Genomic DNA, 25,873 nt, shown 5'->3' with positions numbered 1-25,873 from the left:
CTGCCTCTTTAGCAGGTGGTGCTGGGTGAACTGGACAGCAACATGCAGAAGAATGAAACCAGACCGCTTTCATTCACCATACACAAAAATTAACTGAAAATGGCTGAAGGACTTGAATGTGAGACAGGAAACCATCAAAACCCTCAGGGAGAAAGTAGGAAAAAACCTCCTAGACCTCCATCGCAGCAATCTCCTACTCGACACATCCCCAAAGGCAAGGGAAATGAAAGCAAAACTGAACTCTTGGGGCTTCATCAAGATAAAAAGCTCTGCACTGCAAAGGAAACAATCAAGAAAACTAATAGGCAACCAACAGAATGGGAAAAGATAGTGGCAAATGACATATCAGATAAAGGGCTAGTATCCAAAATATACAAGGAGCTCACTAAACTCCATACACGAAAAATGAATGATCCAGTGAAGAAATGGGCAGAAGACCTGAATAGACTCTTCTCCAAAGAGGACATCCAGATGGCCTACAGGCACATGAAATTGATCTGACTCTCAATTAAAATTGCATCAAAAACTTGAAAAAATTACACGTGTGACTAATAGCACTTATATTAGCACTGCTGTGCAGCTATCTCTAAACTCAGCTCTTAAAACAGTGGCTTATTATCTCTCACATTTTTCATGGGGAAGTAGCTTGAAAGCAGCTTTGAGCAATTTTGGCTTTGGGTCTCTTACAAGATAGCAGTCTGTAGAGATTGCAAGTGGGGCACCAATCAGTCCAGTATGTAATGGTCTGGAAGATCCATTTATGAGGTGGTTCACTCACATTGCCAGCAAGCTGGTGCTTACTATCAGTTTTACTCCACTGGGTCTGTGCATAAGGTTACCGGATTGTTCTTAAAATGCAATGGCTGGCCGGCTTCCTCAGGAGAGAACAATCTGAGAGACTGAGGTAGAAGCCATAATGTCTTTTACTGCCTAGGCCTTAGAAAACACAGCAGCTCTTTCCCTGTGTTCTATGAGTTACACAAGCCGGCCTTAATGAAGTGTGAGAATGTTCCACCCACATGCTTGAATACCAAGAAGCAGGGATTATTGGAGGCCATCTTGGAGACAGACTTCTCCAATACTTATAATTTGTTGGATTGCTTTCAAACATGGAGAACATTAGATTTTTAAAAATAAATTTCTGTGTTTTAGGAAAAAGATTAAAAATTTTATTTATAACCTAAACCTATTCACTCAGCTTTCCCATTGTTTTCCTAACAGATAAGCTGGTTTCTTTGCTATATCTTAAATATGGCATCTTTTACTTCCAACTTTGTAGTTTTTAAAAAAGTTAATAAAAATATCAGAGAACATGGATAATGTTTTCTTTAAAATTCAGCTAAAATTGTACCATCTGTCTAAAGCCTTATTTATTAGTTCTGTCTACAACCATCCTCTCCTTAGAATTTGTATGTATAATATTTAAAATGACTTTTAGAGAGAGAGACCACAGAGGAGGAGAGAGGCAAAGGGAAAGAGAGAGAGAGTCATGAGGAGGCTCCTCCCTCAGCACAGAGCCCACTTTGAGGCGGGAGCTCAGGACTCTGGGATCATGACCGGAACGAAAGTCAAATTTGGACGCTCAGATGATTCAGCAGCCCAGGGGCTCTTAGATATTTTCTTCCTAAACAACACAATTAAACACTTAATGAGTATTTTTCATTAATTTAACAGACAATAACTGAATGTCTACTATATACTAGAGCAAAAATAAGTGATGGCATAGTTAATGATTTATTTCTCTTACCAATACAAAGAATTCCATAAGTATATTTTCAAGTTTCTAAATGTAAGCTTTTATTGATGTCCCCAAGTATACCTTTCGTGTGAAAAAAAATGTCTTATGGATTTGGAAATATATATTTAACTTCCTTTTTAACTCATAGAATGAAAAATCATTTTCTCTCTTAAGCTTTTAAATTCAATTTACAAGCGCTATTATTCTATTTATTAGTAGGCAAATTTAACAATCACTTTAAAAATCCTTTACAATTTAATCCCATTTATATATTTGGTTAAATGCCCTTAAATATTTAAAACTCTATTCATAAATTGAAAATAGTTAACATATACCAGTTTGCCTGTCTTTCAGGATTTTGTAGAAATAATGTATATAAAAGTACTTTGCAAACTCCTAATTAATGCATAAATATGACGTTATTTCTATTAAATCATAAAGTCAGATGTGCTTCCATTTTGAAATGATTCAATGGCAAACAAAACATGTGGCTTTGCTCATAACTACTTTTAATAAATGTTTTATCAATTCTTAGAATGGCTACAAATGTTTTAAAACAGAATTCTCTTTCTCTGAATTAGATGAAGATTGGATAAAGTCAAATTTAAATGAAATTAAAGTCCTCAGGAAGATTAAACCTTGTTCCAACTCATGACAGTCTGTCATGAACACCAAGAAGCATAGCAAGCCAGCTTTGATTTGGACTTCACAAGACGGATTCCAGCCTCAAGGGTGGTCTGTTGAAGACCAAAGATCCGGAGGTGCGTTGCTGGCCATGAGTCCTCACGCCCGCATTTAGTCTCGGGGAACAAGAGTGCACTAATCAACTGGTGCATATCAAATTAAAGAGGATGAATGCCTCTGATTGCTAAAATAATTCTAGGTAGTGGCATCTTACAGAAAGCTAACTCAATACAAGGGAACAAACCAGAAGCAAGTCTTACATTGAAAACTTCTGACTCTAAATAAGTAAGAGTGAATGACAACCTAAAATTTGAGAGAGAAACAAAATGAGATTGAAAGAAAATTGATAACTTCTAACTTAAAGCTTAAAACTATGCAGTGTCTTCCCTTTTCCTAGGAGATTTGTACAAGGGATGCAGGAGTAGAGGGAGAAATGGGGAATCCACAAATAGTGCATCACTCTTAAGACCTTCAGGAGCCTTTTCATCTACCCAATAAGACAGTTTATTTCCTATGTAATTGATCGTTGGTTTTTTAAGTTCAGGCTCTGTATCTTTTGTGATCATTATAAAAGGGTAACATAGAAAACTGCAAAAATATAAATATACATATTATGAATAGACGTTAACCAGAACCTGGTGTAATTATGACCCAGATTAAAAGATAGAATATTCCCAGCAGTGCAGAAGCTTCTTGGGAATATTCTATGAATTACATCCTTTTCCCACTGCTCTAGCGATAACATGTAGCAAATCTGACTTAATTTCTAGCCTTTCTTTTTTAGCTTTGTCTATGTGTACATCTGAATATGATAGAATTTGAATTTGACTATTCTTAACTTCATGTAAATTGCAATATGTGGTAGGTATTTTTTTGTGTTTTGTTCAATATCGTATTTTAAGATTTTTTTATTTTATTGATTATAGCTACAGTATGTTTATTATTGTTGCTGCATATAGTTCACTGAAGGAATAAACCATAATTTGCTTATTAATTTGGTAATTCATAGACATTGGAACTGTCACTAATTTTTGTCTATTTTGCTGCTATGAGCAAGCTTGTATTTCTTTTTCTTTTCTTTTTTGGAAAAGTGATGTACCTATTTAAGACTGCCAGTTATTTTGTTTTGTTTTGTTTTGGGATTGGGTTTTAATTTTCCTTACTGATGTGTAGTTATTTCTATTTTTTCTAGATGAGGCTTTTTTGTCAGTTACATCCATGTCAAATATCTTGTCCTGTTTTGTGGCTGTCTTCATTTTTGCTAGTATTTCTTTTGATAAACAGAGTAAGTTTAATGCAACAGAGTATATGCATTTATGGTTAGTGTTTTTGTGTCTTTTCCTTAAATAAAGTTTCAGAGATATTCTCCCGTATTTTCTTCTTAAAGTTTTAAATTCTACATTTATATCAGTATATAATTCATCTGGAATTGGTTTTTGTATGTAGAGTTACATGAGAATTGATTTTAAATTTTCCGCAGTGGCCACCTGATTGTCCCTGCAGCATTTATCAACATGGCCAATTCTTTCCCATGGCTCTGTTTTACCATCTTTGTTTTCTATCTATGATCTATATACCTGTGGGTCTGGTTAAGAGCTCACTATTCTGCTCACTGATTCTTGTGGCATCAATGTCACTATTGCTTGGTATACCTCCTGTGCTCTAATTTGACAGTTTCAATTGTTATATCTTTATTATGGTACTTGATAACTAGTAAAACAAGTTCTCCTTTTTTGTTTTTCTTCTTTAAGAATTACAAAGATTTTCTTGACTTTATGTACTTCCATAGAAAGTTTAAAATCAGCATCCTATATTCCACAATAAAATTTATTCAGATTTTAATTGAATCTATAGGTCTATTTGGAAAAAATTAACATAATTTAAATATGGAGATGGGACAACTGAGTGGCTCAGTTGGTTAAGCATCCAACTTCAGCTCAGGTCATGATCTCCTGGTCCTGAGTTGGGGTCCCGCGTCAGGCTTTGTGCTGACAGCTCAGGGCCTGGAGCCTGCTTTGGATTTTGTCTCCTCCTTTCTCTGCCCCTCCCCCACCCTCTCTCCCTCTCTCAAAAAGAAACATTAAAAAACTGTTTTTAAATACAGGGTTGCCCAATAAATGAACATGCTATATTTTTCTAATTTTAAGATTTTCTTTAATTTATTCAATAAGTTTTATTATTATTCTTTTCTTAAGAATCATACATATCTTTATTAGAATTATTTATAGGTACTTGGTGTGTTTTTTTGATGTTTTTGTAAATTGTATTTTGTTAAATGTTCAAATGGCTGTTGCATACATAGAAATACAATTAATTTACATAAACTCTATATGCAGAAACTTTAATGCTTTAATTATAATGATTTATCAGTAAATTCTTGTAGATTTTCTACTTATGGAATCATATCATATCATGTCCAAATAATAAATGTTTACTTTCATCTTTTCAATTATTATTATATCTATTTTTCTTGCCTTATACTACTAGGTAGCATATTTGGTACAATGTTTTATAAAAATAACATTACATCGTTTTATCCTTATTCTCAGAGGGAAAGCTGACATTTCCACACTATACACAATTATAGTTATAATCTTTGAAGTTATTCTATCAGATTAATATCTTGTTTCCAAATGCTTTTTTAAATTAATTCAATAATATTGAATTGTTAAAAGAAGTTTTTTTGGCATTGTTTAGATGATCATATGTTTTTCTCCTCATTCTTTCAGTCTAGTGAATTAAGTTGATTGATTTCCTAGTTAATTGTTTGTTTGTGTTTTAAAGCAATTTCTAAGCTCAATGTGGGGCTGTAATTCACAATCGTCAGTTCAAGAGCTGCATGTTCTACCGTCAATGTCAGCTCGATACCCTGACTGATTTCCTAGTTTTAAACCAACTTCACATTGCTAATATAATCTCAACTTGGGCACTTTTAAGTATTTTTTTTATATTTTGCTGAATTTTGAATCTACTTCATAATGAGATTAACCAACACTTACAATATTCCTGTCAAGTTTTGATTTTAGCCATCTGCTAGCTTCATAAAATAAGTTGAAGAGTAAAACCTCTATTTTAAGTCTCTGGAAGAGTTTATGTAAAACTAGACTTATTTATTATTTGAATGTTTAACATAACATATTGCTAACACTAATTGCTGTGAGATTTTTCTTTATGGGAAGCTTGTTAATTGCTGATTCAATTCTTTAATGATGAAAGTTCTACCAAAATTTTGTATTTCTTCTTGGGTTAGTTTTGAGGGGTCATATGTTTTAGAAATTTATTCATTTTATATAAATTTTCAAATTTATTGACATAACTTTTTTCAGAATGTCCACTTACATTTTTAGTGGCATCTATAGTGGTGTTTTCTTTTTCATTTTTTTTGTTTCTTCTCTCCTTTTTCTTGATTAATTTTGGCAGAAATTTTGCAATCTTATTATATACAGAAATTCTTTGCATTATATATGTCTTTTCTATTTCATTAAATTTGGCTTACTTTTCTTATTTCTCCCATTTACTTTATTTGTGTTTATTTTGTCTTTGGTTTAGCTCCATCATACACATTTTGTTATAAAATATTTTATTTCTCTTCATATTCAACACATTGTCTCTAATTTCTATCATCTTTTTTTTGATGACCCATAAGTTATTTATAAGGGAATGTCTTAATTTCTAAACATACATATAGTTTTATTTTTCTAATTGTAGTATTGATTTATAGCATAATTACATTAAACTGAGAAAATACACAGTCAAAGCTTTAGTTGTTTCTTTAAAAAAATTTTTTTTTAATGTTTATTTATTTTGGGTAGACAGAACACAAGCAGGAGAGAAGAGAGAGAGGAAGACACAGAATCTGAAATAGGCTCTAGGCTCTGAGCTGTCAGCACAGAGCCTGATGAAGGGCTTGAACCCACAGACTGAGATCATGACCTGAGCTGAAATTGGATGCTTAACTGACTGAGCCACCCAGGTGCCCCAAGGCTTTAGTTGTTTCCAAGGAAAGATTGGCACACGATATCTAGCACAATATGTGAACAGCAAAGTTTTATTCAGGTACTAATATATGTGAAATCACAAAGTTGTGAGACAATCATAATCAGATTTTCAATCAAAATATCTAAAACCTGTTTCGTGGCCACTTGAATCTCTTGATTCACTTTGTAGCATAAAAAGAATAAAAATGAGGAAAAAGACACATAGATATTATTTGACTGGAGGTTATCCTTGCAAAGTACCTCTTTTAAATCCCATTCTCACTTACTTTACCCCCAAGGAGCAAGGCATGTCTGGTCTGCAGTGCAAATCTGCCTTAATCTGTGGTCCTTACAGTTGAAAGCCATAGTGGCCAGTGGCTCACATTTGGAAAATTAGTAGAGTGAAAGACTGCTGCCTAGCTGCTGGGGTGTAGGGCCAGGAGACTTCTTACTACATAGAGAATGACTGCCCCAGCAGAGCTTATCAGAGAAAGGGATGTATGACTGTTTCATGTGGATCAAATGAAGGGAGAGAGTGAGAGAGTGGACTTAGAGCTACTTTGAGTCCTTTTCCTTAGGTATATGTAGAGAGTGGGGCACTTTAGCATCGTGAAGCTCCGGGCTAACACAGGAGTATCAGTGCTTTGTTTGGAAGGAGTAACCAGTGAACTCCCAGAATAAGGATCCATTCTAATGAACCAAAGAGCTGCAAGGAGGAAGAGGCCCAAAAGCACACCTTTGAAGGACCCATGAAATTGCACCATTCAGCAGTTGGCTTTAACTATTTATGAGGCTCTGGGCACAACTAATGGTGCTAGGTCAAGTAATAACTCTCATTTAACTTTCTTACACCTCCTCACTCTGGTCCCAACATGGAGTGGTCAGAAAGCAGCTGGAAGGGGGACAGGGAGCCAGAAAAACAGAGAAACTATAAGGAAACCACTTTGTAGAATTCCATCCCACATGGACATGTTCTATAGGAGAGAATCTTCAATCATTGTTTCAGATTATATATCCTAATTTTGGATTGATGCACTCTGCAAATTTAGTTGTCCAAAAGATTGTTCACTTCTTAAGAGAGCAAAAAAGCCATGGGATTTCAATATTTTCATTAAGGGCAGGAAGTTTATGTTCACCAAGTAAATGTAAAGAGATGGTGGGAAACAAAAGCAGAGTAGAATTTTATTCACATTTTTATGATTTATACCTTCTAAATTCTTTAAATTATTTTCTGAGTTTTATGCTTTCTTATGTCCATGAAAGAAAGAGTATTCATCAGCACTAAATTAATTATGAATAGCTATATTTAAATAAAAAACATTCTTATTTATGAAAATTGAAAAAAATGCTGACTGGAATATGTCTTTAAAATTCTGAGTTGGAGCTAACAAACCTAGTCAATGACAGGAACCTGCCCCAGAACCCTGTCCTTTCCAAATCCATTGAACCACCACAAACATGGAATAACTTTGCATATTATCCACTTAATGCTTATATGAAATCTTATGAATTCTATGAAATAAGTGAAGGAATTAACTCCAATAGCCACAGAGGTTGGACAGAAAGGTGAATGGGAGACTTACATATGTTTGTAGAAGAGAGAATATTCCACAATTCAAAGGGGCATGTATTACTCAGGGTTTTCTTTTAAATGATTATTTATTTTTGAGAGAGAGAGGGAGAGAGAGAGAGAGAGAGAGAGCATGTGGAGGGGGAGGGGCAGAAAGAGAGAGAGGACAGAGGATCCAAAGCGGGCTCTGTGCTGGCAGCAGACAGCCCGATGCAGGACTCGAACCCACAAACCATGAGATCATGACCTGAGCTGAAGTCAGACACTTATCTGACTGGGTCACCTAGGCACCCCATTACTTCTGTTTCAATGTATGCTGCCACAAAGGAATATGAGGCCCAGAGTTGCCAGAAAACCTGAATATAAGACCTGTCAATTTTTTTCTTTGTTAATATTTTGTGAAATTTTTAAATTTTTAAATATTTTCCTGGAGTCATAAAACAATCTGGGGCCAAACAATACACACATGCAGGTTATGTCAGCAGATGCCAGTTTGTGAGCCCAGGAAGAAAGCGTGTTGAATTCTTCCTGTCACTTATCCCAGTGTATTACATCATGGCAAATAATAAGCTAGTTGACAAATTTCACCTCATCATTTCCTAATACTACCAGTTTCCCTGCACGGCTAGCCCAGGTTTATAACATCACATCATCTTAATTTCTTTTCATGCTTACAAGGAATCTACTAACATTGGACCTTGAACTCTACGCACCTTCTCAAGCTCCTCTGGCTCCACCACTTCTCTAGGAACCAGAAATATTTGTGTTTGGATTACTGAACACATTCAGACACCACCTGAAACTCTGATGGGAATTTTGTAGCTATTTCTCTAATCAAACCATTATGCAAGGTGGTTAATCTTGAGCAGAGACAGGAGAGAGGCCCAAGGTCTTGCAGTGTTGATGAAAATCGGGAGAAAATTAATAGTAGAATGGAAAGCAATCAATGGGAACTCATAAGAACTAGGCAATCTCCTTACAATGGATGGATAAAAGAGCTGGAATTTAAACCTATGCACCTATGGAGATTTCAGTGCTTCAACTAATATTTCTCTTGGTCAAATGTAGTTTCTATTATACTAAACTAGTACAAGCAAATAAAACAAAACAAAAATCACACACACCCACACCCCCCCCAAACAAAAAAAAACAAACCCCAAAAAGCAAAAATAAAAAACCCCCAAATCACTCTGAATTAATAACTAAGACTTCCTCTGAAAGCACTAGACCCTAACAGTTTTCTTTAAAGGTTAACACCAGGGTGTCGGAGTGGCTCAGTCGGTTGAGCATCTGACTTCAGCTCAGGTCATGATCTCACAGTTTGTGGGTTTGAGCCCTGCATCGGGCTCTGTGCTGACAGCTAGCTCAGAGCCTGGAGCCTGCTTCAGATTCTGTACCTCCGTCTCTCTCTGACTCTTCCCTACTCGCACTTTCTCTCTGTCTCTCAAAAATAAATAAAAAACATTAAAAAAATAAAGGTCAACACCTCTGGTCATCTTGTGGGCATGAGGAGCAATAAAGAGTTCAGGTGACTAGCCAGGATATTGGAATCTAGTGTAGGACTTCTCAGAATGTAAGTCCATGTGCCAGTGTATAAAAATTATCTGTAGTAATTGCTGAAGCATGGTTGTCTGGATATTACTGGAAGCACTGGGGTGAGCCCTAGGAAAATCTATTTTTCACAGATATCTTAAGTGATCCTTATGAGTAATAAATATTGAAACCTACTGAGCTAAATTACAGTGTGTGTGTGTCCTTGGGCTTTTCTCCTCTGACAGTAAACGCATAACACCAGCCAGGCAATGGCAAGGATTAAATGAGATAATTGATCAATAAAGTACTTTGAAAAATGTGTAGCATTTTGCAAATAGAATGAATCGAGGAATGAAGGACAAGCAAGAAATATGCTAAGAAGGAAGAACCCTATTGAATATCAGGTCTGTGCGAGTGGCTGGAAGGCCAATGGGGGAAGACTTTTGTTCCATATCTTTCTCCTTCTCCTTCTTATTCCTCATAGTTCCCCATTCCAACCCTCTCAGAGAGGCTTTCTGTCTTTCTCTTAGCCTCTAGCACTTTCTCAGACGCTTTTACCCTCACCTTTACTATCAAACTTTTTCTAGATGTCAGTGGATTTATCTTTTTTTCTCTCCCCCCCCATTCTTTTTTCTATCCCCCCATCACATGCCTCCAAATTATATACAAATAATACCACAAGGAAAATGGAAAAAAACGGTCTTTCGTTAGTGTGTACTGTGAGAAATGTTTCTCATGGCAGAGAACTGACCCTTTACATGTGAATCAGATACTTTCCTACAGCCCTGTCTGAAAATTCCCAAAGGAAACAACATTGGGAAATAGAATTGAACATCTTGATCCAAAACGAATAAATCTAGGAATAACAGGATGAAGTGAAGCAAGAGAACTTGAGCAAAATATACAGAAATTGTTTGTTACAGATAGGTCACACCATTAAAGAGCTGGAAGAAAACTTCAGTATCATTTAGTAGAACTGTAGTCATATTGTTGATCAGCAAATTAAAGACTTTAAAGGTTAAAACATTTGCTTGGCTCAGCCACACAGCAAGCTTGTGGACCCTGGTAACTAAGACCAAAGACTTCTTGGCTTTGAGAACAGTACACACCACCATTGCACAGTGCTAGCTTGTGACATTAGTCAGAACTCAATGTAAAAAAAGTTTTTATATTGACAAATATATACATATAGCTAGAGCAGACTTTATTTTATATAATATACTGGTAAATGGTATATACATTGTAGAGAGTTTATGTCTTTACTTGACAAAGTAAAAACCTGTTAATTGCCTGTCAACTGTCCAAGAGGAATTTTCCTATTTATTGATCAATGAAAATTTTAAAACCTGGGAATAAGTGAATTATCTAATGCCTTAGCTTCTGGATAAGATTAGAATAAAGTTAATTACTCAACATACTGAATAAAGGCCTCCGAATTGGAAAGGTAAAATCTGTAATCAATGCATCTTTACAGTTGAACTTTCATAATTTTACAGTTTAACAGGAATGAGGACCAGTGAGATCTAAGTGTTTCAGAATTACCAATGAATGATACATAGAGTTGTAGGATACTGTTTTTTTTTCTTTTGAGCAAGACACAGGAATGATTCAACACTTACATTCTGAAAAATCACACCATTCTTATGTGATTTGGACAGTCATTATAAAAGAGAGGTGGGCATTTTCTGCTGTTTATACAACAAGAAGACTGCAGGTCAATTTCATAAAGCAAACCAAATCAGTTCCGCTGGCCAAAAGAGTATCCCAAAATGACACTCACAACTTCTCCACTACCCAGGCCAAGGATAAAAATAAATATTGTCCTCAAGTCATTGAAAACAAATCCAGGAATGACTTGTGTATTTTCAACTCTGCTGACTTTTGAAGAAATACAGTTCTCTAAGTTGAAGCAAGAGCTAGTTAGTGAGTATCACCTATGTATCCAAGGATAGGTCCTGGGGGAAAAAAAGATCAATTCTATATTGCTTTTGTTCCCAAGAGATTTATATTCAATTAGGTTCTAAGGGACCCTAACTATAGGATTTTAAATGGCTGGGAGCATTGCCATTTTTCTTTCTTCTATTTTGCAAATCTGTAGAGTTGTCAACTTTACTTAATATAAACTTGTTCCCAACAAATGAGACCAAAAAGAAAAAGAAAAAAGAAAAAAATAATAAAAAGCTATGGATTCATTAAATACATATAAAATAAAAAATGTAAAAAATAAAAAGACATTTTAAAAAAGCATATGGATTTGCATCATATCATTATCTTAATCCCAGTAATGCTATTGCTATTAATTTTGTGCATTTAAAGTGGTGGATCTCTTCTTTCTGGAGTGAGACCCACCACTTTAAATGCAACATCACTCATCATCAGGGAAACACAAATCAAAACCACACTGAGATACCACCTCACACCAGTCAGAGCGGCTAAAATGAACAAATCAAGAGACTATAGATGCTGGCGAGGGTGTGGAGAGACGGGCACCCTCCTACACTGTTGGTGGGAATGTAAACTGGTGCAGCCACTCTGGAAAACAGTGTGGAGGTTCCTCAAAAAAACTATCCATAGAACTCCCTTATGACCCAGCAATAGCACTGCTAGGGATTTCCCCAAGGGATACAGAAGTGCTGATGCATAGGAGCACATGTACCCCAATGTTCATAGCAGCACTGTCAACAATAACCAAATCATGGAAAGAGCCTAAATGTCCATCACCTGATGAGTGGATCAAGAAGATTTGGTATATATACATGATGGAGTATTACATGGCAATGAGAAAGAATGAAATATGGCCATCTGTAGCAAGGTGGATGGACTTCGAGGGTGTCATGCTAAGCAAAATAAGTCAGGCAGAGAAGGATAGATGCCATATGTTTGCACTCATAGGTCTAACAGGAGAACAGGAGAAACCTAATGGAGGGCCAGAGGGAGAGGAAGAGGGAAAGAGAGTTGGGGAGAAAGAGGGACGCAAAACTTGAGAGACTATTGAATACTGAAAATGAACTGAGGGTTGAAGTGGGAGGGGGGAAAAGAGGTGGTGATGGAGGAGGGCACTTGTGGGGAAGAGCACTGGGTGTTGTATGGAAACTAATTTGACAATAAACTATTTCAAAAAAATAAAGTGGTGGGTCTCATTTTTAAAAACTGGATTCACAGGGAGCAATAACTGAGAGACGTCTCATTGTTGGAGAGAGGAGTTGTCATCATGGCCATGAGCTGATGAAGGCAGGAGTGACCTCTCTTCCCTAGGGACAGCGTCCCAGAGCTCGGCGTTTATGTCCTCACACTTGCTTAACTCCCTAGGAGTTCTATTTCACAGTTCATACTACAAAAAATAATTTTTCCCATTTCAGTTAAGAATAAATTCAGTGTGTGATACAAATGGTTCTACGTTTCATGTGTGTGGCTTTTAGAACTCAAGCAGTGTTTCAAAACATGGCTGTTTGAGTGTGTAGAGCCATAGAAAAATATTTCTTTTCTTTCCTTTTTTATTTACTTTGAGAGAGAGAGAGAGAGCTTGTGCATGTGTATGGGCAAGGGAGGGGCAAAGAGAGTGGGAGACAGAGAATCCCAAGCAGGCTCTGTGCTGTCAGTGCAGAGCCTGATGCAGGGCTTGAACCCACGAACAGTGAGATCATGACCTGAGCCGAAATCAAGAATTCGAAACTTAACCAATTGAGGCGTGCAGGCACTCCAACATATTAAGGTATTATAGCTAAAAAAGCAATGGTGGAGTGGCAGTTACAGACCCAGCCAGTAAGGACAAATTCTCCAATTTATGAAATGCCTTCCCACTGATTCTGTAAGTTAAATGTTAGTTTGCATATTAATAACTAATATTGAAATAATAAACTATGACTTCCAGAGCATTTCAAATAGGTTTTCTGATTTTCATGTAATACCAATACTGTGTCAGCAAATATCATTTTTCTCATATTTCGATAAAGAAACTGAAGCCAAGAAGTATTTACTGTCTTGGTCAATTTCAGAAGCTAGACCTAAACTTGGTTCTCACATCAAAATCAAGGTTCCTTCCACTAACATATTCCACCTCTCAGGTTACGCAGTGTTCAATACCTAAGGAAGGTTATAATATGTAAGACTGTTGACAATTCTCAGGCTACCAAGTTGTCATCTACATCAGAAACAAACATATTTGGGGCACCTGGATGGCTCCATCGGTTAAGAGTCCGTCTTCAGCCCAGGTCATGATTTCACAGTTTCACTGCCTTGTAGGGCTCTGTGCTGACAGCTTAGAGCCTGAAGCCTGCTTCAGATTCTGTGTCTCTCTCTCTCTTTCTACCCCTCCCTCACTCATGCTCTCTCTCTCTCTCAAAAATAAATAAACATTAAAAAATATTTTATTTTATTTATTTTTTTTTAACTTTTTTTAATGTTTTATTTATTTTTGATACAGAGAGAGACAGAGCATGAGAGAGGGAGGGGCAGAGAGAAAGAGGGAGACACAGAACCAGAAGCAGGCTCCAGGCTCTGAGCTAGTTGTCAGCACAGAGCCCGACACGGGGCTCGAACCCACGAACGTGAGATCTGACCTGAGCCGAAGTTGGAGGCCCAACAGACTGAGCCACCCAGGCGCCCCTAAAAAAATCTTTTAAAACAAACAAAAAACACAAACATTTTTATTTATTAGTTTGAGTGATTAGTTTATATGGTGAGCTAAGTAACTTAGAAATCTAAAAGACATTCTAGAAAATACAATATGCACGTATCAAATTGTGCCTGTATGTGGGGTGATTGAAAACATGGCAATCATCTTTCTATCATCTCACACAAATTCTTCTGTGAAAAATTTTCATGTGCTGGTTTTTCACTTTATGAGAATTAACATTGTAATTATTTTAATATTTGCTGAGTTGCCATTAGAATCAATTTGGAAATAAAACAGTTTGTCTAACGAATAGATTATAATAAACTAGCAGACTCTGAGCCCCCAACCTCAGCAAACCTTATAGAGTTCTCACATGCAGGACACTATTGCAGGGGTTTTCTTTGTGTGCATGCTTTCAAGAGGTCCCCGTCATACTCCTGTGAGGTAGGGACTGTCCTGGTCCCACTGTACAGCTGGGAATGCTGAAGGTTACGTCACTTGCCCAAGTTCACACAGATAGTAAGTGGCAGAGCTGGAATTTGAACCCAGACAGTCTGGCTCCAAAAGAATTATAAATGTGGCACTAAGTGATTAATTCACTAATAGTTATTTCCTTAGCTTCTTTTCTTCTCCAAGTCTGACATTTATATTATAGACAAGCACGTTTTTTCCAACTAACTTAACAATGGGTAGGTAGGCAAATGCCTACACCTCTTTTCAATGTATCCCTAATAATTAATTGAATCCAGCACAGTAAGAGGATCATTATCACTAAGTGGAAACTCATTGATGGCACTTAGTTTATGGTTTTAAGGTGTGGAAAATACTATGCGAGGCAGCAGTGGTTTCCGAATAACCCAAGTAGTAAAGTATCATTCCTCTTTTCTATTAAAAAAATTCAACTTAACTGCAATTTCACCACACTGGAGGGCAGCAAGCTGTAAGGAAGATTTTGAAGAACAACTTCCTCTTGTTTGATTTTAAATGACATGGCTTTAGTATGACTTTATAGTCCCTCAAGCCTCGTTTCCTAATCAGTAAAATGGGAATAATAAAGTCGCCCTTAAAAGGTTGTGATGGAAGTAATCTGTGTAAAATGCCTGGTTCAATAAATGGCAGATGTCAGTAGATGTTGGGATGACACTCACGTGGTTTAACTTGGACCAGATCCAACTGAATCTGGGTTTTGACACAACTAATTTGTGTTTAAGCCAGAATATGATTGAACAGACAGATTTAAAAAGCAGTTCATATTTTAGATGAGCAGTGCACCATGAATAAAATCGATGACTTCAACATTTTTGGCTACCAATCTCACAATATAATTCATTACTGATTCTATACAAACAGGCAAGTGATTGCTTTCTAACAGGACCTGCTTAGAATATTGCTTAACATATTCAACAAAAGATTGATAAGGCTTTTTCTTGCTTTTTCATAAGGGAAGAGGAAGAAAGGTGGTGAATAATGATTGGAGTATCAGAAAAACTGTAACAAACCTACATCTTGATATACTCTATCATTCAAACCAAAATGAGCCCATCAAGAAAAATAATAAATCCTGGATCTCACCGGAAAGCAGAGCCTGAGACAAAGCAGAGTGTGCAAACTTTCTGTGTGCGGACAGTTTGTAAAGGAAAGGGAAGTCAGGGAAAGGAATAGAGGACTAAGGCAGTGAAACAGAGCAGGAATAGAAGAAGAAAGCATTTATTCACTAGCTTCATTTCCCCTTGCAGCAACAGGTGTCTCATAGAGGGGCTACTGCTCCTGGTCCTCCAGCTCAGACACAACAGTGCCATGTGCTGTTCTGCAGGTGACATGGTCTCGGTATCAAAGTAACAGCAGATAGGACTGCAAAATATATACATTCACACAAAGCAAGTTGCCTTCAAGCTACACATGTGTGTAGCAGGTTGCCATAGCGATGGCTGGAGTAAACAAAGTCAGAGAAGATATAGGGAAAGACACAACAGGTGAGGTGTCTAATGCTTGTACAGTAGCTGCTTCTATTTAAAGACTAGTTATGATTATCTCTGTTGATAGTCCTATAAGAACTTAAACTTGTATTCAAGTTTAGAAAACTATTTTTCTTTTCTTTTCCTTTCTTAAAACAATTTTTTCTTATGGTTGTCCCAAATTTGGGAACCATACAGTGGCCTTTCTAGATATAACTGACATCACTAATGGTTTTCATGTCGATGCTGATGTTGTATCTGCAACAGCACAAAAAGGATCTTGTTTGCTAACTAAAAGAGTTTCTTCTAACACCCAACAGGCATTATTATCCTATCCTATAATGACCCACAGGAATTCAGTAACAGGAAAGCAGGCACTTACTAACAGGAATTGAATGTCCCTTAGAGTACATTCCTGCTTTGACATTCACTGTTTGGAAATGTGCATCTCAAATTGTTCTCAAAGATAAAGAGGAAGTTGGAAAGTGATGACTAAAAAAAAAAAGTGTAGAAGTTACTTGAATTAGAATTATTCACAAGTTAAAACGTTTACCTGAAGCTTGAAATGGAACTTCATCAATGAAAAGGAAAGAACGGGCAATGATCCAGTAAAAGACAAGCTCTCTGAAACCCCCGAAGGTGCATCATTTCCCCCTCAATTATCTGAATAATAATAATTAGAAAGATAAAATTGCCAGAGAATTTACTGATGACAACTGTTATGAATCTCTTGGAAACAGAAATTCTAGACTGATCACTTCTACTTTTAGGTAGAAACTTTAAAAAATGAGTGGTGAAAAAAAAGAATGTTAAACAAAAGGTGTGGGGACTGAATACTTTCCCGTTGGATCTGTTTGCACATTGGCTCATTCTTCCTACAATAGATTCCTCATTTTAGGTTAAGATTTGCTGATAGTGATAAAGCTAAACAGAAGTAATAAGTAAAATGATCTGCTCTAAAGCAACTCCTATGCTATCTAAAATAACACATGAATTAATTTTCTTAAACTTCCCTTTTTATGAATTTGGTTTAAAAAAACATTTTGTATTTTGAAGAAGTTGCTTGAGAATAAGGTTTCTCCTTCAATATTTCTATCTATAAGAAGATATGACATAAAGTATTTTATACCCAAAAAGGAAAAGTAGAGCTAATTCTTTTTAAATGCACTTCTTCCCAATGATTATAGTCAAGGCAGTTTCTTTTTCCAGATTTGTTGTAAATTACTGTCACCTGGTATTAGGTGGTCCATCTATAGCTGTCATCTTCTCTCTTGGCTAGACTTTGGGAATTGGCTTCCCACTGATAAGAAGCCCCTTTCTCCTTTTCTTATATTTGGTGCCCACTTTTGTTGCCAGGATCAAAGTAATCAACTCGTACCCATGTTATACACGATGAGTCATACATGTCCATAATCTTTTCATATGAACAAGGCAGTAAACTCATGAGTGATTGTCATTGGAAGAAATTAAAAATGAAAAAAAAAGAAGACAATTGTGTCATCCATGTATATATGTGATTTGGCTAACTATGTCCTTCTTACATGTTTAGAACTGTTCTTGGACAAACAATAAGTATGGTAATTAAATATGGCCCCTGCTTGTAAGTGTTTATCATCTGGAGGAGGAGATCAGATATGCATACAAATAATTATGATAGAAATAAAAAAACTAGTGCCATGAGAGAGTTAGAAATATTAGCACCCAGGTGAGAAATAAATTGGTTTTCTCTGTTATTAGTCTTAAAATAGGCAGGACTAAGAAGTGCTGGGATTCTAGCTGTAAAGAACACCCACCACTGCCTCCAGTTCCAGGGCCATTACAACTCCCCACACATTTTAATTTATCCTGAATGTCTCTGTTTAAATATCTTATTAGGATTTCAAATTCACCATGTCCAAAACCAAATACTTCATTTTTCTCCTTAAATTCTCCACCTATCTTTCCATCCCTCTGTTCCCAAACCATTTTCCCACTTCTAGTCTTCAGATAATCCTCTCTGTACATCTCATTCACTTTCTCCCTCACCTCCTGTCAAGAATATGTCAAATCACAAAGTTTCTATCTCTTTAAGCTCTTCCCCAGATCTTTTTCTTTCACTTTATTGACAGATTTTCAGACTGGCAATAACATTTCACTATTTTCTTTAGGTTTCATCTCTCCTGACTGCAATAGTCTAATTTATATCCTGCTGACAGATTAATCTTCCCAAAGTATAGCCCCCAATCATAAATTCCCACACTCAAACACATTTAGAGGCTCTAAATGAATTAATTATTCAGTGTTAACTATTGACTGCTAACTAGTCAATATTTCTCATCCTGGTAGTCATCATATCTTGAGACTCTATTTCCAACCTTATTTTCTAAAACTTAACCTATGTCCAATCTGTGACCTCCTTACATTTCTACATTGGAATATACTGATGTTTTCATGTTCCTACTCAAGAAATTCCATCAGCCTCGAACATCCTGTTTTTCAAATTTCAAAATTCATCATAATATCTACTTTTATATGAAGGCTTTTCTGATGCCCCCACACTCCAAACTAAGCTCCTTATCATTTTTTATTCACCACTTAAGACCTACAATATAATCAAACCTCTTATTACATGTCACCTCTTCTCTCCCCCATTTCAAAGGCCATGGCTGAGTCTTAACTATTTTCTGTAAATCTATAGCATTTAGCATTATGCCTGTCTTACAGTGTGTTCAATCCATTTTCTTCTATGAAATTGAATGTTCAACCAGTGTCAAATGAATCTCTCCAAGCAATTAAATTCTTCTTCAGATACCAATAAAATGATGTTTGTTCCTATTTGCAAATACCTGAAACATTTTCATCTTTCCTAAATTAATGTAAACTCCAAAAACCAAATGGTGCTTGAAAAGTAACTTGTTTCCAGGGCCTATTTTCTGTTGGAATCCCTCTTCATTTAACTTCTCTCAGTCTTGACAGGTAAAGTCTCATCAATCTAGGCTTAAAAGCCAAAGGGGTATAAAAGCCACAGGAGGGGTCTGTTCAGTTTTAAATACAATTTAGAAAACCTTGGGAAAGAATGACAGTTCCTTTTCAGGAACCTCCTGTACATATTTCAACAGGACAGCTTTCCAAATTGGAGAATGTAAAATATTATACCACCAACGAAGTAATAGAAAGTCACTCACTGCTGTGTAAAAAGATTCACTTGATTTTCACAATAAGCACAAAAGGCTATATTGTATTTATTTAAATCTGAGACTGACAAAAATGTCAGAAGGAAAAAGAAAAGTAGTCAATTTCTCTAAAAGATCATTATTTAGGAATGAATTCCTATGCAAAAAAGCATGGATCTTCTTGACAACTTGTGAATTTAAGGCAGATGAAATGCCCTCCTCCTCACCCCTAAAAATCAACCCTGATGATGAAATATGTGAAGCATTCTAAGTTTGGGGAATGTACCAAGCTTTGAAATCAATGTGTTTCCGGTACAGGGAGTTAGGGAAAAAACTTTATACATTAGCTTAGGAAATGCTTCATTTCCTGCGCCATATCTGGGCAGGGAAACAGAACAGGCAGAGCCAGTTGCAACAAAATCATACACCTGGATGGAAAATCTCTTCCAGTTCCTTCTGGGCACCACCTGGATGATCAATTTATGATCTTGAGCTAAAGTTTTCTTTTCTAAGACAAGCAGAGTAGTTTTTACAGACACTTTGCTTAACAAATAAGTTTGTTGGCAGAGGTTGAAGGAGGTAGTCATTATGTAATCATTATCTCTGCTTAAATAAGAATTTACCATATTCGGGTTAATAGTTTGTTAGAAATAAGACACCATTAACAGATTGGGCTCATTACTGGTGAGTGAAAAGAAGTTGGTATTTTCCCCCAAATGATCATAAATGGAAAATCTTAAAGGTCATCTCTGGGTTGTCCTTTACCTTTTCATCTTTCTTATGGCTAGGTTTTTGTAGGCTGAATCTATTGATACTATTCTATTTTGCTTTCAGAAAGACATATAATCCATTCAGTGGCTAACAATGCCAGGAAAGTAGTGTACTCAATGATATTTACAGACCCAGGGTGGTGAGCAGCCTAAGCCAGACTTTCAAATTTATATTGACCTGACACGTGTTTGTAACCCCAGTTTTTCATGGCATCAGGATTCTCACCAGTCTTTCCCAAGCATTCTGAAGAGTTACTAAAAAGCTCATATACTTATTTCTGTGGTCCCTCGTAAATCCTCTTTATTTTAAAAACTCAGATTGTTGGTAACTCTTCTAAGTTAGATTTTCTGGCTTTGATACCTGCTTCAACTTAACTCTGGAAATACCAAGATGCATGGTAAGCAATCATATGTGATTTTGAAGTGCTTGAGAAAGGATCCTAAATTTATATGTGTATTTTGAGAGATTAATGATAAATATTATTGAAAGAGTGTAAATAAATTTTCCTATATTAATACTCTATTTTAGAAATTTTTAAGGCAACAAACCTGAAAAGAACACACACGAAACAAAATTAGAACTGATATTTTTCCAGGGCTCCCCAGAATCAATATTTCCCAAACCGATAATTTGTACTTTGGTTTTCATGCTTTTTAAATCTGTTGTGTATTAGAATTGCATATTTGTTTTTCCCAACACTACATTTACTGCTGTTGGAAAGGGCAATGTCTTAATCATTTATGTATTTCTTGCACTAATGAGTACATGGTAAGATCCTAGTAAATATTGATTAAATTTAATTGCTTACAGTGAATCCCTCAGAAAGGGTTAGAAGATAAATGTAATAATCTCTTGCAACTGGGCATTGATATAGTCAGGATTTATATTGGTTCACATATATCCTTTGTTTGAGTTCCTGAAACTGCAGTCAATCAGTAGGATTTTTGAAATGATGAGCAAAATGTTGTGTGTGTATTTCTGGAACAAATAAATGTTATTAACTTTAATCAAATGACGCTCCTCTTTACTTCTCCTAACCCCTCAAGATATTAATATTCATTTTCCTGGGCAGCTTTATCTAACCTCTTGGTTTATCAGAGCCAAAAGATAATGGAGCAAATATAAACCAGCATCTGCAATGCAGTATTTCTGATTACAGCCTTTCACCCATTCTTGACAATTGCTATTTCTAGACTTACACCTGAAAGGAGCACATTTTTGAGAAATAGTACATCTTTAATCAGCATTTAATTCCCAGATTTTTATTCTCAAAAAATGTTATTGTGTATTGCCCGTGCCGTTATGATACCACCAAATACCCTGCAAGGCCGCTGCACCAGCAAACGTTTCCTTTCAGTGAAAACAAACATTCTCTCTGTGGAACCTTCTCCATGCACTCCCTGCCAACATGCATGCATAGGACACGGCAAAAGAAATGCTGCATCCGCATTTCAGGGGAAGGTCCCTGAAGGTAACCTGAGGCTAAGAGTCCCCTACTAGTGCTTTCTGATCCACACCGTCAGAGGAATAAGAGAAAAGGGTACCTGCGTTCTCTTTACTGCTATAAAGGCTGGGCAGAAGAAGACAAAGGATGATCACTTGGAGGAGTTTCATGGTGCCCGGGGGTCGTCTCGGTAGCTCTTCTCTCCAGAGTCAGGCAGAGACAACTCACTCCCAGCCTGGCAGGGCCTTATTAGCAAATGGAAAAGGTGTGCTGCATGTGAACAGCTACTGCCCATTCCTACTTATTTCGGGGGCTCTGATAAAGAACGGGAGGAAATACACACACTCCCTTTGGGAGTTCAGCAGAGAGGAGATTTATTGTTTCAGTCCCTTACAGGAACTTTTTTTCCTCTTCCTTTGGCAGCCACTTGTGTTTTTGTTACTACGTTATTTTGTTCTTCTTCAACAAAAAGGTCAGGGTGGGTTCTGAACAGAAACAGATCTTTCTTGAGAATGGACCATGTGGTGTTCTAACTTTTGTTTTGAAAGTGTGGTTTGGAGAGGTTATAAAAGGGACCTTATTAAACAGATTCAATTTGGATAAAGAGACTTTAACCTTCTGAGGGTTAAAGTTTAGAGCAAAATGCATAAGGAATCAACTTTTCTTCTTTTTTTCCAACTTGAAAGCCAGATTAGCAAAGACCATCTTCTGGAGTTAAGTGTAAAACTTTATTAAATAGGTCACGCTCTGCTCTTGAGTAAGCAAATAGACTTCTTAGGGATGTCCAGGGAGGTTTCTCAGGACATTTCTAATAGAGTTAAACAATGGCATGGGACTGTTCACTGCTCTTTCCTGTTTTTTATTGGTGGAATTTGATGCAGAATAAGGAAAACTTAGTTGTACAGGCATCCCCTGCTTTTGGCAAGTCGTGTTCAGTGTTTATGTTGCAGGGAGCTGTTCTAGAGTCAGCACGCAACCCTGAGCAGCAAGAGTGGCTCCGCCAGGCTCCTTCCCTGGAAGGACACTCAGCATCTCAGCATCAAGCCACTGCAGCGTTGAACTCTATCCTGTGAGCATCTGTGCTTTTTCTCCGTTTAACTTGTGCATCATTAGCAAGGTGTGTCCTGAGGTATGAGAAAAACCTAAGAAAGGTTATTTGGGTGGGGGGACTGTTGAGAATGCTCAAAAATTGTCCATATAAATTAATGATAATTGCTTCTTTATGACATTTCCACTTAGCAAAGTTTTCATAGGAGTGCTGTTTGCAGATAGTGAGTGAATCCTGTAACACCCGCCACGGGCACTCTTCTTCAAGAAATATTATTGAAATGGACCTGGGGTAGAATGGTCTCCCAACAAGTCAGTGAGGTCAGGAGAGACAGACTCTTCAGACTAGAATGTCAACAGGAAAGACTTTCTGCATATTAAGGGGTCTTTTTGATGTTAGTAGCATTTGACTAAAACATGGTGATAGCATCGCCACAGCCCTGGCTATGTGTGCCCAGAACTCTACGCTTGTCCTTAGCCACTGTCTACACATCTAATCTCAGCCAAAGATCCTTGTAGACACCTTTAGGTATGAAGCCTCCTGGACAAAAGAGTGTCAGTAATCAGTATAGAGCAATCTGTTTCTCTATGAAAACTATTGCAAAATTATACTTTTACATGGTTATAAGGAAGAAACACATTTCACTGCTGTGCCTTGCTGAGGACTCATTAAAAAAGTAGTTAGAACAAGTCAACTGACCAAAATATCCCAAACTCTAGCTTGTTTCTTTCTAAATTATACTAAGTCTCAGAAGAACCTCCAAGTTTATATTTTGTGCATAAGCAAGATGGAGTTTTACCCTCTCTTCTAATTAATTTTCTAAAACAGACCGCTTTTGGACTTGTTACTTTATTTGGCATATCCTGGATAGTATAAAGATAGTAATGTATGTGAATAGTTGTCACAGGCACTTACCAGAAATAAATTGAGGCGTGGCCATGAATTCACAGGCGAGCACTTACATTGCCTCCCTTCCTGCTCCTTGTTCTGCTCTGACGGTGGAGTTTTCAGAACACAGGGTCACCACTGACGTTGACCATAGTCATTGCTGCAGGGATTCAAGAGCATTTTGATTTCTCAGTCCTAATTGGTAGGTGTTCCATGAAAAAGACTAGATACCTATTTTAAGAGTATTTGATAATAAATATTATGTCCATTTAGAAGACAGGCCTGTAGATTAAAAATACCTAAAACTAAAACATAAACTAAGAAAATTCATTTTTAACAGTATGGAGCTTCCTCAAAAAGTCAAAAACAGAACTACCCTACTATCCAGCAATTGCACTATTAGGTATTTACCCAAAAGATACAACTACTTATTTGAAGGGACACATGCACCCTGATTTTTATAGCAGCATTATCGATGTAGCTGAATTATAGGAAGAGCCCAATGTCCATCAACTGATGAATGGATAAAAAAGATGCGGTTATGGGGTGCCTGGGTAGCTCAGTCAGTTAAGCACCTGACTTGATTTCTGCTCAGCTCATGATCTCATGGTTTGAGAGATCAAGCCCTGCTTTGGACTCCGTGCTGACAGTGTGGAGCCTGCTTGGGATTTGTTCTCTTCACCTCTCTCTGTCCCTCTACTGTTTGTTCTCTTTCTCTCTCTCTCAAAATAAATAAATATTTAAAAAATAAGATGTTGTACATATACAATGGAATATTATTCAGTCATCAAAAGAATGAAAGCTTCCCATTTTGCAATTATATGGATAGAGCTAGAGAGTATTATGTTAAGTGAGATAAGTCAGTTAGACAAAGGCAAATACCATATGATTTCACTCATATGTGGAATTTAAAAAACAAAACAAATAATCATAGGGGGATAAAAGAGAGAAACAAATAAGAAACAGACTCTTAACGATAGAGAACAAACTAATGGTTACCAGAGGGGAAGTGGGAGGGGGCTGGGTTAAGGTGATGGGGATTATGGAGTGTATTTGTGATGAGTACTAAGTGTTTTAAGTAAGTGTTGAATCACTAAATTTTACATCTGAAAATAATATTACACTGCATGTTAACTAACTGGAATTTGAAATAAAACTAAAAAGAAAAAAGGAAAATACATTTTTAAATGGCTGAGGCAAAAGAAAAAATAAGAGTAATATAATGGGTCAGTTTTGTCTCAACAGATCAGAAGGTATTTTTAAAGTAAAATAATTCATTCAAATGGTGGTGATTGCCAGAAGAGACAAAGAACAATGGCATAAAATAGGAAGTATATAAAGAAATAAATATACTTTGATATATTTTCAGATGTGTGTAAGTCTAAAAGAGACTAGATATAAGCAAATTTAACATATTATACATGTGATTAGTAGGATATATTATTTAATAAGTGGTTTTTGGCAACTTTTTAATCATTAAAAAATTAAAATTAGGTCTCTATTTTACTTCAAATACCAAAATAGATATTTTATATGTTAAAAAATTAAATGTGAAAAACAAAATCAGAAAATTCATAGGCAATTATCTGCATGTAGCTGGGTTGGAGAGGACATTTTACACACAACACAAAATGCAGAACACATGAAAGAAAGACTTGATCTATTTTCTTAATACATATTTTTCAAGAAAATTAAAGTATTTTGGGCTCAACATACACTAAGATGGAAAAACAAATAAAACCTTGTAAAAAATAATACAAAAGAAAGATTTGATATCCTTAATATGTGGATTTCTTGCTAATCAAGAATAAACCAAGGATTCTACAACTGAAAAACAGACAAAAGAACATCACAAAAGAAGAAATAGAAAACCAATAAAATGGAAAAAACATATTCAGGTAACTAGAAATCAAAGAAATGGGTATTAAAAAGTTGAGATAACATTTTTGCCCTTTCATTTTTTTAAAAAATATTTTTTATTTATTTTTGAGAGACAGAGAGAGACAGCGCAAGCAGGGAAGAGTCAGAGAGAGAGGGAGACACAGAATTGGAAGCAGGCTCCAGGCTCTGAGCTAGCTGTCAGCACAGAGCCCAACGCGGGGCTTGAACCCACGAATCATGAGATCATGACCTGAGCTGAAGTCAGACTCTCAACAGACTGAGCCACGAAGGCGCCCCCATTTTTTCTCTTTCAAATATAATTGGGTATATTTTCCAGCAATACCCAGTTTTGATGAATGTTCAAAGGAAGTTACTATCTTTCTTCTTGGCTCCTTTCTTCTTGGCTTCTTTCTTCTTGGCTCCAGAAGTTACTCCTTTCTGGAGTGTTACTTGGCAATATACATCAAAATTTTTAAATAAACATACTCTTTGAACTTATAATGATATGTTAAGAATTTATTCTAAAAATGAAAATTCTCATTAAGGTTCATATTATTATAAATATTTGTCAATAACATTCATTATTGGGGAATAAGATGTGATATTATTCTTCCACA

General features: G+C 36.3%; 1 protein-coding gene across 1 annotated transcript in view; it reads right to left on the bottom strand.

The window, feature by feature from the left end:
- Window positions 1-21,734, bottom strand: part of EMCN (endomucin) — a 103,534-nt gene extending 81,800 nt beyond the window's left edge. The window contains exon 1 of the mRNA XM_029921462.1: window positions 21,540-21,734. Within this exon, the coding sequence (XP_029777322.1) occupies window positions 21,540-21,609 (70 nt within the window). The 5' untranslated portion in view covers window positions 21,610-21,734. The remainder of the gene's footprint in view (window positions 1-21,539) is intronic.
- Between the last annotated feature and the right edge of the window lie 4,139 nt (window positions 21,735-25,873).

Source organism: Suricata suricatta, chromosome 1, assembly GCF_006229205.1.
Source record: "Suricata suricatta isolate VVHF042 chromosome 1, meerkat_22Aug2017_6uvM2_HiC, whole genome shotgun sequence".
In the NCBI taxonomy this organism is placed as follows: Eukaryota; Metazoa; Chordata; class Mammalia; order Carnivora; family Herpestidae; genus Suricata; species Suricata suricatta.
This window is presented reverse-complemented; position numbering and strand designations above follow the sequence as displayed.